This window comes from Protopterus annectens, chromosome 1.part0, assembly GCF_019279795.1.
Source record: "Protopterus annectens isolate FY-2018-M chromosome 1.part0, PAN1.0, whole genome shotgun sequence".
In the NCBI taxonomy this organism is placed as follows: domain Eukaryota; kingdom Metazoa; phylum Chordata; order Ceratodontiformes; family Protopteridae; genus Protopterus; species Protopterus annectens.
Window position 1 is genome coordinate 1,859,548,726 of NC_056725.1, and position 13,877 is coordinate 1,859,562,602.

General features: G+C 34.4%; 1 protein-coding gene across 1 annotated transcript in view; it reads left to right on the top strand.

Moving 5' to 3' along the window:
* The window catches only part of LIFR (LIF receptor subunit alpha), a 1,345,198-nt gene that overhangs the window by 1,114,674 nt on the left and 216,647 nt on the right, over positions 1-13,877 (top strand). The window contains exon 16 of the mRNA XM_044076229.1: positions 10,475-10,576. Coding sequence (XP_043932164.1) covers positions 10,475-10,576 — 102 coding nt within the window. The remainder of the gene's footprint in view (positions 1-10,474; positions 10,577-13,877) is intronic.

A 13,877-nucleotide genomic window follows, 5' to 3' on the forward strand; every position in this document is an offset into this window, starting at 1 on the left:
GTTCATTTTGCTTTATTTCCCAATTCTCTATAAATCTTTCTTGGGTCATTAGTGAATTGCTTATTTTGTACTTTTCTTTTATATTTCTCTGCATATCATTTTAAGTTTTTCTGCTTGTTCTGATATCTTTAGTTTATTATTTGAAATAATGTACGATAGATTCTGGTCTGTTCTAATACTGTGCGTTGCTTTATCACATCTGTCTTTCTAAGTATTTTTGTTGATCTGTTCCCTCTTACATAATCTTCTAACAGTGACACTTCTTGTCTTAATTGCTTTATAGTTTTCTCTAGTCAGTGCTTCCATGATGGCCTTTTATTTCTGCCCTTCCTTTCCCTTATTGTCTTTTTTTGTGGTAAGACTTTTTATCTGTTATTAATTTAGCTGCACAGTAATATATCCTATTTACTTCTGTTGTATCACATACATTTCTGGTAATAATCTTGATTACTGTGTTCATTTGTTTTATCAGACTTCTAATATTCTGGGTCTTACTGACTTTCTGTAATCCTTTTCTTTCATCAGTCTTAATATGTCAGTCCATCTCTGTTAAATAACTCTTCCCTTGAATCATTTTCCTGTTGACTGAGGGCACAGTCTGTGTTCTTAATTTCCTTTGGGCCTTCTACAGAATGTACCAGAACATCTCTGGTGACGCACTCTCTTCAGCTGCATCCTGCATCATCCATTGCTGTTTCATATGGGAGCTCACTGGCATATCACTCCACAGCACTGACTGTGTTAGAGTTGCCACTGGTTACCTTTCCTTCCTTTGCTGTGCAACTCAAACTGAAGTTCTGTACTGGGTTCCTGCTGAAGGCTCCAGCGTATCTTCATGTGGCAAGTGATCAGATGTTTCACGTTTCATGTGTTTCTCCTTAATTTAGGGACTCATTCTTCCAACATGCTGTGACGTTACCAGAGTTGGATTTTTTTACACTAAATCATTCACTTTGCAGGTATAACATAACTTCAGCTTCTGTTTGTTTAACTTCTACTTTACTTATCTTCTGTTCTGCATTTCCTGTTTGTGATATTACTTTTTGTATTGTGAAATTTTCTGTATCTTGGTGTCTTTTCCTGTATTTCTCTTCAGATATCTTTGGAGTTGCTTTATTGTATTTATCAGTTTTAGCTTTCTCCTTTGCATACATCTTGCACCATATCAGATCTGTTTTTCTTTCCCATGTCCATTTTCTCTTTTATACCTTTCAAAAATCTCAAGGTTTTGTTCTTTATATTTTCGCACTTCCTCAGTCATTTCTTTTTCCAAACAGTCCATGGTTTCTTCATCTATGTAATGTTTTTCATGGATCTTTTGTATTAATGAACAAACATTTGTATCTGAAGCTTTTGACACTGTTTCCCTTTCCTCTAATTTCTCTCTTAATCTTTTTGAATATCTTCTGTCTGGAATTTCTGGGCTTCTTGCATAATAGTAACAATAAGTAATTTCTTTCTTATCCTCAATAGTCCAGTCTGTCATTTTTATGGATCTTTTTTTGGCCTTTTTTTTCTGGGCTACTACTTATTCTACAACAGGAGGGCCATCCTCATGAACCAGGCCTGTCCCCATTGGAGGAATGTTTCCGTGTCTTGAGGGTTCTGCACTGCCATTTGTTCTGGTTCTGACAACAGTGTGCATACCAGGATAGCACCTGACTAAGTAAATTCTCTGATGACACTAATGTGGGGCTATAATTATAAATATGTACAATCATAAATAATTGCAAAATTATCTTGACATTTTATTCAAGTGGGTCCCAGAAAATGGAATAAAACGTACTGCCAGGAAATGTAATATAATGCATTTTGGTTCTGGAAATAACCATTATTCTTATGCTCTGAATAATGAAATTTTCTCCTCAATAAGCTTTGTGATGATTTAGGATACATGGTAGGTGATGCTTTCAACTTGCCAAGGCAGTGGTGAGAAAATGTTACAGTCTTTAAAAAGATATCTTGAGGAACATAAGAGTAGAAAGAAGTCTAGATTCTGTTTTTTACCTGTGCTGTAATGCTGTTATGGAATACTGTGGGTCTTTTGATTATTGTAACAGTTGCCAAATAAATACTTTGCAAAGTTTTTCTGTGTTTTCCTACATTTGCGCACATTTTTATGTATTTGGGAACATTTCTCATGGCTTGTGAACTTATTTCCAAGGATTCCTGATACTGCATGAGTTCTGCCTATTGTTGTAAAACATTTGTTACAGCACTTGAGCTCAAAACCAGTTTGTTTTACCTTAAGAGGGTTTTATTTTGCACTCTGGTGGGTGCAGAGGGCTGATTCAACCCATCCAACTTGGGAACTACTGGTGGAAGGCTTATTGTGTACTTATCTCATTGACCTGAAGGCTTAACTGCATAACTCTTTCATCTGCTGCCATAAAGACCTCACATCTGTGTGATACGCAAACACTGGTACCTGTGTCTTGTATATATGCAGACCTCTCCAATTTAAAATCCTGTGTAGGAAATCCTTTCCAAAGTTGCCTACTATTCATTCTGTTTCTAGTTTGCGTGCAAAATGATGTACAGTCTTTGAGGTCATAGTTTCACAGTAGTGTGTTGTCTCCTCTCCCTTCAACCCAGATGTGCATCAGTTCTTCATTGTGCAGTGATGGACATAACAAGCTAGCCAGTTAAGATTGTAGGGAGGGGCTTGTTCACTTATGAAAGCATTTTGAGCTGGTGAGGTGTCTGTACTGCAAGACTTACTCGTATACTATGATTTACTAAAGAGAGAGAAATATGACAGATATCTGCTTTTATGGTGGGCATGTCACACACTGTTATTTCCTTTTAATAGGAAGTTGTTTTCCTGTAAACTGTTCATTTTGAAGAGCCTCCCTCCTCAGCCGTATCCCCTCCCTCAGATCCGTACTGTAAATTGTTTCTAAGATGATCTTGTAGTTCATCTTAAACCAGGAGTTTACTATGCTAGTTTTCCTGACAGATGAAATAAGTGGGTATTGAAGATGAGAGCAGCTAAACTATAAAGTCATTTTTTTATGTAAAATCTGACGTATACTTGACTTTCCTTGGATTAAATGTGTATTTTAAATGAAAATGTGATTAAAAATGTCACCACTAATGGGAGCCTGATCGTTATAATACTGCCTTCAGCTTTTCACCATGCAGAAAGTTCTCATGGTGACAAACTTTATTTATTTCACATTTTTTGACCGGGAATGTCTGACTTAGCCAGAGCTCTTTTTCAGCAGAGTCCCAGTGAGAAAAGCTCCTTAATAATACAAACAACCCAGTAAGGAAACCTCTGTAAAAAAACATCTCCAAAGCTAACTTCATGCTACTCAAGTCAGAAGTGACAAACTTCATGACACCCATGCAGACGGGAGCTGAAAGTTCGACTGCTGAATCCTACACTAAGGCACTGTATGAGCACATCCACTCGTGCATGAATCGTGCCATCCCAAATAGAACCAAGACGCTCTCCTCCAAAAAAAGGAAGCCAATCTGGTGGTCCCCTGCCATAAACAAACTATACAACAGAAAAAAGAAACTGTTGCAGAAAAGAGGAAAATCCCAGGATGCAAAAAACTCCCTTACCAGCCTCAGTAAGAAGCTGAGATCCCTCATAAAATCCTCCAAAGCTAGTTATGAAAATAAAATTACTAAAGATTCCAAAAACGACCACAAGGCATTCTATAGTTATGTCAAGACTCCAAATGGCAATGCTCAGGTCTGCTCTGAGCTACAACAGAATGGCATTAAATATACTGATCCCAAGGATATTGCCAATATCCTGGCAAATCGATTTAGTGCCAACTTCACCCCCCTCTCACCCCATCTCATTACCAAAAGATTGGATTACTTTACACATTCTGAGGTAACCAGTGAAATATACTTTGTGTTTTATCTACATATTAATTATCTTCTTAACTCTAGTTAAAATAGTGATATATAACATAAACAGTAATATATTTATCTGATAACTGTTTCTTTAATTGTTTCTTTAGTTATTTAATTGAGACCATCTGCGTCTATAAGTTTCTTAAATGATTTATGACAATTGAGGAAAATACTTATTGTATTAATTTTTTCTGCCTTTTAATTTACTTTATTTGATACCAACAAACAAATGTTTCTGAAATCTTTCCTTTATACTTATAGTAATCTGTAGTTGATTCATAGTAGAAACTGAATGACAAAGATTTATTTATATTTAGTGAAATAAGATCTTCTGTCTTATATGATGTTTACCTTTTAACCTGTTTTACAGCTGCTTACATACTTTCTACAGCTCATCAAATATTGAAAGAGACGTAAAATATTAATTATTTGATGAGACACGACAGTGCAACTGTAAAATTCTGTCAGGTGAAGGGAATTTCCCCATGTTACATAATAGGCTGACATATTGATTTGTAGTCTCAGCAGTTACGTTATGTTATAATATGGAAATAATAATTGTAACTTATTTCACTTATATCTCTGAAATTTGCAAATAGTCAGTGGCAGTTGCAAATTTATGTTACATAATTTCCATTTACTGCATATTGGGGGTCTGATAGTAATAGTTCATAGTCATCTTTACTACAGTTCCTTATATTTAGATTCTCATATAGAAGTATAATATTATTACAAGATTGTGTATATAGTATAAACCATTTGTTTTAGCTGGTTATAGAAGATATTAGATAGATACATACCACACTGCTTTACTTATTAAGTTAATAATTGGTGTCATATATAGAAAGTTTAATTTAGTTTTAATACATGATTTTTTTGACAAGTAAATATATAATTAAAACTTTAAATTCTTAATACTTTAATTTAGGAAGTACTAATAGGGAATTAATATCACATCCATTTTGTATTTTACCGATACTGCTAAACATTTGTCATGGTAGAGGGGTATTAACTGTTGTTGGTAAGGGGGTGTTTGATTCAAACAGTACTCTGTTTGAATCAGGAGTATCTCGAGCTCCATGAAGTGGCTAACAGAAAGTGGTTTTGATATCTTGATTATTTATCTAAGAATAAATCATTTGTTATTGAGAGTCATATATAGTTTTATTATTCAGTGTTTTTCTTTATATGTTACTCTATGCCCTTAACAAAATACATGATATCTATTTGTGTCAAAAAAAGAAATGTTTGCTTATGAATGTATGTCTTTGAATGTAATTGGTCTTAACCCTATAAAAAGGGGAAGTTTTGTTAAATATTTAAAAACTAATAAGGTTGATATTGCGTTCTTACAAGAATCCCACATAATAGGAAAAGATTTAGGTGGAATGTCTTTTAATGGTTATACAATACTTGTGGAGTCGCACTATTGGACCAAAAGAAGAGGCACAATGATATTATGGAAAAAAATCATTGCCGATTGCAAAAATATTAGAGTCATATTCAGACAAAAATGGCATGTTGTGTATAGTTACTATAGAAATAAATAAAAAAACAAGTTACATTGGTTAATAATTATTGGATACCAGGTATCGGCGGGGAAACGGTAAATAAATATCTTGAGTTAACATTAACTAAAATTAAGGGTGATATAATATATACAGGAGACTTCAATTGTATCCTATCTAAGAATGATACCACCAAAAATGATAACTTTAGAATCTCCTCTCCTGCAAAAAAACTTATTAATTTCAGTAATAATTTGAATTTGAAAGATATTTATGATTTAAAAGGAGCAAATTCTCTAAATTACACTCATTATTCCTATAGATTTGGTACTCAAACTACAATTGACAAAGTATTTGTGACTGATAGGTTATACTCTAAGATAAAAGAAGTTCTAATTAGCTCCTGCCCGATGTCTGACCATAATGCCATCTTCTTTAAAATTAATATCATATGTAATAATTTGATATTTTGGCAAAGAATCCCAGCCTACATTATTAAATTAAAGGGGTTTAAAGAGTGGCTACTAAAAGAAATAAAACTATTTTTAGATATTAATGACAGTAATACAACTTGGACTGCGGTGGTGGTGCTGTGGTAGCGTTGTCGCCTCACAATTAGATGTTACCCGTTCGAATCTCAGTTAGAGCGTCTTCTGTGTGTCGACATGCGTGAATGGGCGTTCCTTCGTTGAAGGTTGTGCGTTAGGCCCGGCAAGCCAGCACGTAAAAATCTACTGCCAGTCATTAGTGGACCGGAGTTCCGCTGTGGCGACCCCTAACCGGGAAAAGCCGAAAGACACGAACAAACAATGACAGTAATACAACTTCCAAAGCAATATTACGGGACTCTTTAAAATCTTATCTGTTTGGCAGAGTCAAAAATTGGTATTTGAATAAGAGAAAGGAGTGGGAAAGTGAATTAATCGGATTATAGTCAAGAATTGACATTTTAAAAAGTAAAATAAATGCTAAGGACATACATTCTAACAATGAACTAAAACAACTTAACTTAGAATATATAGAAATCGTAAATCATAAAGTTACAATAAATTTAGAAAGACGTAAATTGCAATCCTATTCAGTAAATCCTAAAAATATGCATAGACTAGCAGTAAAATCAAAAATTGTAACTGTCTAAACATATAACAGGGATTAAAGATGAAACAACTAACAAACACAAATATGTTTCAGACCTAAAAGATATTTTAGAAGTATTTAGAAAGCACCACGAAATTATAAACCAAGAGAATGTAAGTACTGATTACAATGATATAAGAGACAATTTCTTAAAAGTTAATATTAAAAAAAAAATTAACAAAAGAACAAAATACTAAATTCAAAGCAATAACTTTAAAAGATCTAAAGGAAAGAATTTTGAATATAAAAATATAATAAATCACCAGGTCTAGATGGTTTAATTGGGGAAATTTATAAAATATTACCGGATGAAATACTGCGGACACTATTAGAAGCTTTTGGAGAATTTAGAAAAAATTAATTTTCAATACCCTCCTGGAAATATGCCATGATATCTCCAATTGTGAAACATGGAAAAGATCCTACTTTAGTAGCCTCTTATCATCCAATATCATTGTTAAATGTTGACTACAAAATTTTTATATCAATACTTGCAAACAGGCTAAATCAATTAATGCCTAATCTAATACTTGATGATCAGACGGGTTTCGTTTTGAATAGAAAAGTTCAAGATAATATTATAAGAATGCTATCCTTAATTGAACATGCAAATAAGAACAAAAAAGAAATGTCAATCATTAGTTTAGATTTAAATAAAGCTTTTGATTCCATAAACTGGTCCTATTTATTTAAGGCACTTTGTCTATGGTTTTTCATCCGATTTTATAAATCTTTTAAATAGACTATATGTAAATTCAATTTCATATGTCAAAATTGGTGCCTTCTTATCAGGTCCTCTTAAAATCTTTAGAGGAACCAAACAAGGATGTCTGCTATCGCCTCTATTATTTGCCTTATCTGTGGAACCTTTGGCCAATTTCATAAGAGAAATCCTAAAATAAGTGATTTTGATGTAAATTCTAGCTATAATTCAAAAATACAACTTTTTGCAGATGATATTTTATTAACAATTGGAGATATAAATTATTCTATTGATCATATTAAACAATCACTTCAAACATTTGAAATGATTTCTGGCCTAAAATGTAACCAAGATAAAACAGAAACTTTAATACTGAACAAAAGGATAGATAGTAAATTAAAAAAAATAGTGAATTTAACTGGTTAAATGACACACTTGAATACCTAGGACTATCAATAAAATCATCTTGGAAAGAAACCATAAATACAAACTATAAAAATTTGGTAGTCATGGTGAAAGAATTTATAGATAGATGGAATAAAATGTTTTTTCTTTAGCAGAAAAACTTGTCTTAATAAAGATGATCATACTACCAACAATTTTGTTCTTTTTTCAAACACTAATAGCTTCTCCCTCAAAGAAATTAATAAAACAACTAAACTCTATGTTAAAATTCTTATGGTTTCCACAAAAAACAAGAATTGCTTATGCATGGCAGTATAAAAATTGGAATGAGGGAGGAACATCATTTCCGAATATAGAGCTATAAGCGGAGTCTGTAACCCTTAAAATAGTAACACAATGGTTAAACCCTAATTATAAATCAAATTGGAAAAATCTTCACATAACTTCTCTCCTTACAAATATAGATTCAAAATTAGAAATAAGTAAGTTTTCAGAAAACATTAAAATCTTTCTAGTGTAAAAGGATTTTATTTATAATACAAATAAAAATGAAAAATTGTCCCCATTTCTTAAATATATATTAAGTAAATTTAATAAATCATTAAATAGAACATATCTGATGGAAAACTTCAATTTTTTAATGTTTTCTATAGTATATACAAAGAAATGTCTTGATTTGTTTAACATATCCAAAATCAGAGCTATAGAAGACAATGGTTTAGTTTATTGGCACCAGTTTTTGATAAATAATAATATTCAAGAACCAAACTCCCTTATGGCTAGATATAATAAAAATAATAATTGGTTAAACATACATATTTTAAGAGAATACATTATTAATGAATTTAGAATATATCAAATGTCTAACATAACATCTTTGCCTAAAATTCTATTACTCCTAAGTAAAATAAATATGTTAAATAGTAATAAAATCGTTTCAGTATCAAAAATCTGCAAATACCAGAAGGGTCATTTTGGAGATACTCTGAAAAAATTAATAATGTCAGCTTTTCAGATAATGACAAAAAGTTAATACTTAAATCAATTAAACATACGTCTCCCTTTTGGAAATTATTTTCATGGAAATTTATTCATAGAAGTTTTATTACCTCTCAGAGAATTACAATAATTTCAAATAATGGTATTAATAAATGCTGAAGGTGTGAAGAGACATTATGCACAGATTTGGAACATATGTTTGTTAAATGTAAGAATGTAACCCAATACTGGTTAGAGTTTAAAGATTTTATAAAAGCATTGTGGTCAGACAAGTGTGGCATTTCTGATTCACTGTTATTTAATGCCCCAATACCTACATGTATTCCAGGTACTCAAGTACATCTTTTTTGGTCTTTGCTTGCAATAGCAAGAAAAGTTATCACAGTAAATTGGAAATCTAAAAATATTCTTTTATTTACGGATTTTATTGCAATAGCTAAGATTGTATGTTATAGGGAATTATAAACCCTATCTTTAAGAACTAATAAAATGACACACAAGAAAATATCTTGGTTAAAACTTAAAAGAATTATTAGATAAAATGTAATTATAAAAGGTCATCACATGTTATGGGCATTGTATATTGTATGTAGTTAATGTTACACATGTTCTGAACTTGTTATATTAAATGTATAAAATGTAATATTTCTAAAATTCAATACAAATTTATTATAATAAAAAAAGAAGTTGAGGTTTCGGCGACATTGTGTAGCTTGCACACTAATCCACATCACAATTCCATGCACTTGTTAGTGTTATACTACACCTCATGGGTCTGAATGGTTGTTCACTGCATTACATTCTTTTACCAGGAAACATGGTAAATCCCTTTCTGGATCAGTCAGGCACCAGGGATCCATTTCAGAAGAACTGCTGTGTGGTAGCCTGGTACTAGTCTTATCCATTCCCCACATGTTTTCAACTCTAGGTCTTCAAGAACATCTTGGCCACTTAGTCTGCGAAGTCCTCCTTTGTCCTCTAAGAAGGATCTGGATGAAAACTGCTTTTTGATACTTCCTTGATGGATACCTTTTTGGGGGAGGGGCTGGGTAGTCCCCCAGAAAGCCATTATATGTGTCAACAGCAGTGATATCATGGGAACTTAGACTGTTTTGCACTTACCAAAGAGTCATTGTCAGAGCTTTCTTATACTGTTTGGATGCCCAGAAGTGAAACATCTGACTCCTGTGCTACTCTTGAATATTTGGAGTTATGCTAGGAGCTGTTACCCAGTGCATTTCAAGTGTGTAGATGGAAGTTACTGAATAGCAGTTTGTGTACTCTGGTATTAATTTGGTGAGTCTTAGTTATCAACATTAGTAAAACAGAAATTTATAGTAAGCTAACAACTGATTAAACACAATGAACAAATTGTGATCTGTAAGAATTAACTACGCAAATGGTGAGTCACCTGTGCTTTTTTTGTGGACTGAAGCATCAAACACTGCTAGTGTGAGAAAATTTGAGATGTGGCCCAGTATGATCTTTACTTTCTAGTGATTTGACCTGAGGGTTAGTTATCTTTAAAGTACAGGTTTCTGCAGAAAAACAGTAATTGTTTGTAAGAGTTTCATATTGGGAGAAGTTCTTATGCAATCCATGTCCCAGCTTTTGTTATGGGCCTCTCTCACTGACCTGTTAGCAAAGATTTACACTGCTGTTAGAAATTTGGCCTAATGAAAATGAATGTATTTGATGCGTTTGATATGTACTATTGTTGAATTACCTGCACTGTTTTGCTTTCTAGCATATGGAATACTAATTTTTTTGTTTGCCTTTTTAAAGCTTTGTACTGTTTTACATACCATAGTATTTACTTTAATTGCATATTTTGCTTTTCTCTCAGACGTCTTCCAGCAGGGTGTAAGATATCGTTTTTCAGTGTATGGTTGCCAAGAACAGGCATATCAGCTGCTGGAGAAGAAAATTGGATATACAGTGGAGCTTGGTGAGTACGTTTGCTGCTAAAGTTGTCAGCTCGACAGCAGCAGGTATTTGCATGACAAACATGATGACATTGATATCTTAGGCTAATTATTACAGTGGTCTGTCAAACTCATTTTAAGTCTCTGAAGAATATATTTACATTTCCTCACTAGAATAAAGGCTGATATGAATGGAGTACATATAATATTCCTATAACTACAGTGACTCTTAAAGCATGAGGCAGAAGTGACACCTGTAAAAATGAAGAGCACTGTCTACAAGGATAATTTGGGCATTTATTCACTTCAGCACTTGCATGGCAGCTGTTACAGGGCTAATGAAGAGCTGCTGAAAGGTGACCTGTCTCATATACAAGGCATCCTCCGACCCATTATTGATGGATTTAGTACACATCAGCAAGTTAAATGGCATCAGAAATGCTCAGTTAAGAGATCTAAACCTCTTCTGCAACATCGACAGAACTGTTTGTAGGGACCGGTATATTTCTCAGAGGATACGTTTGCAATGAAAAAGACTCCCTATCCACATGAAACAAATGTCATCCCTGTAAATTTTCAAATGAAACTTACAGGTGTGGATTGGAGACATAAAAATTTACCCCAGGACTGCCCCCATACTAGTAATGGACAGATGAAGCTCCTGAATGCCTTATCTTGTGCATGGGTCCCCTCAAATTATCTATGGTATGATCCCAGTTATTTTCATTAGGGGTAATGCCTAATTATTGACCATGGGATGGGTAAGGTCAGTCTATAACCAAATGGGATAGGTTATTGGCTAGGCTTTAAGTATGAACCTGTAAGAGCTGCCGAGGGAAAGAAAGGTGGTAAAGAGTGAGAGAGTAGTCAGCTCTGTAGGGCCAGCAAGTTAGCCTGCTCCCTCCCACCTACCTCTATTCAGAGACCTGAGAGATGATGGGAGTCCCTGAACTCATAAATAGGCTGTAGTGCTCTTTCCTAACACAGGAATGCCCGATTCCTATCCTTCCTTGGAATGAGTGGACATATTGGGGTGTAGGTAGGGGAGCATCCTATGGAGGGATGTTCAGAAAACTGTAGTAATTGACAAAAGTCACACATTATAGACTCCTTGATCTAGGCTACAAGGTGATGTGCCTCGTGATGGGTATACAGTAATTGTCTTAAGAAGTTGTCATGTGTTAAATATTGTTTATGACAAATGAAAATACAGGACTGAACACTTTTCTGTTTCATTTTTTTTTTTTTTTTTTTACCAAAAATGTTTCATTGCTTAAGACAGTTATACAGCTTAGTTTGTCATTATGATATAACAGTAAATACCCAAAAGTTAATTCATTAGAGAGAGAGAGAGAGACAGAGAGAGAGTGAGCGAGAGAGCGAGGAGAGAGAGAGAGAGAGAAAAAGAGAGAGAGGGAGATAAAAAAACATAAGTTTGCCTGGTGTCAGACAAGTGACACTTTGTCGGTAATGGATCTCCCTAGTGGATGGAATATCCTGATAAGATTTATGGTTTTAGCCTCACTGTAATGGTGGCTTCTTTGTTATGCAATAAAGGGTTTTTACTATTCAAAAATGAGCTCACTGACTGGACAGCTCAACCAGCATGTCCATTGTAAACTGCGTATATGCCTACAGAAAAGTTTACAGCCACTGAAATACCCTTGAGCAGTTAGGTTTTATATTGAAAAAATCAGTTACATCTGCAAAACTAAACAGACAGAAACCTACCTGATTTTCCTTATATGTTTCTGCTGTCCCTCGCAAATCTCTATTTTTTAATTGTTAAAAAGAAGCACAATGGAGATTTTGTTTACTTTCTAGCTTCTGCTGCACTGTGCAAGCATGGGAATGTAAATCCCATATGCATGCACATTACATCAGTCTTTTTCCATGTAGTCCTCCCTATACTGAAGTGCCCTTATACAAGTACTTTATTTAAGAAAGGTAAGCACTTTCTTTCAAAAATAATGTAATTGTATAGTAGCAATAGTTTGCAGGTATATCAGGATATACTCACGGTTGACTTTGATTAAACACTTGGGCTTAGCCCTCGTGATCAAGCCACACCATTTGTGGGTAAATTTTGATATACTCATGCAGAGACCCATGGATCATCGCTTAAGTAAACCTCCACTGCTATTAAATATGATAGCCTCATTGGTTGATTTGTCTGCAGTAGAAAGTGACTTCATCTGTACAGCTGCAGCATACTGGATGTAATTTAGTATACTAACTCATGGTTTACGCACTGGAAAACATTGATTCTCACAGCGTATGTAAGAAACTGTTGTTGCTGCAGAGTTGACTGCGCCACTCTTGGTCTTCTGATGTCTTCCCTCTCTGAGACACAGCTACATGCACAAATTAAAGACTTAGAAACACCCCTTCCCCATCTGTAGCCAGCCTAGGTATGGCATAACTCATAAAGATGTGGGAGGAGTTGCACTGTGTTGGCTAACACCATATCCTGTTTCTTTCTTCTCAGAGGGTACTGCAGTCTGCCAATCCTGTTTGTTTGGCCTAGCTCATCTTGTCAGCCTTACAATAAGAACTGGCTTTGATTAAACAAGTAAGTAAGATCAAATAAGTTACAAAGACATGCGTCTGGAACGTTTCACCCCGGGCCTCCACTGAACATTAGCTTTGTTTCAAGTTGGACTTTTCCTGGTAAACAAATGTTAAATAAATAAATAAAGTAAACAAACTGAAAAGTGTCTGGCTGAGAATGTACCCTAAACGAGGTTCTCTTTTCATCCCCATCAAACATTAATTCATTTTTAGGTTTGACTGATACATTCAGTGATCACCTCCCTATTTTTGAATGGTGAGCACAATGAAATCAAGAAGCTACTGACACTCTAGGAACACAGGACTCTTCAGTTCCACTGATTTTGTCCATGTTCTTTCACTTTTCTGTTGATTAGAAATTACAGTATGTTGTCATGGACTCAAACCTATACATTCTTCATCACAAATTCCTCATATTTCTTAAAGCAATGTCACCATGGTGACAGAGGAGGGAAAAGTACAGAATTATTCCTTGAGTCAAGTCCAGAAGTCTGGATACTGATATTCATAGGATCATAGGAGGTTACTAGGCTAATGGCCATGGGGCCCTTCCAAGACTAGCCAAGAGTTTATCCCCAAAAAGAAGCCCCTGTCAGTGAGGGATGCAGGTGGAACCCCTGAGACAAATTTGTGGTTTCCCATCCACTCTTCAAGGTTGTGCTTGAAGAGGGTCAGTGAGATGCTCTGTTTGATGTGGGAAGTCTATTCCAGAGACAGGGCAGCCTCTGGGAGACAAACCTGTCTCTCCAGCAG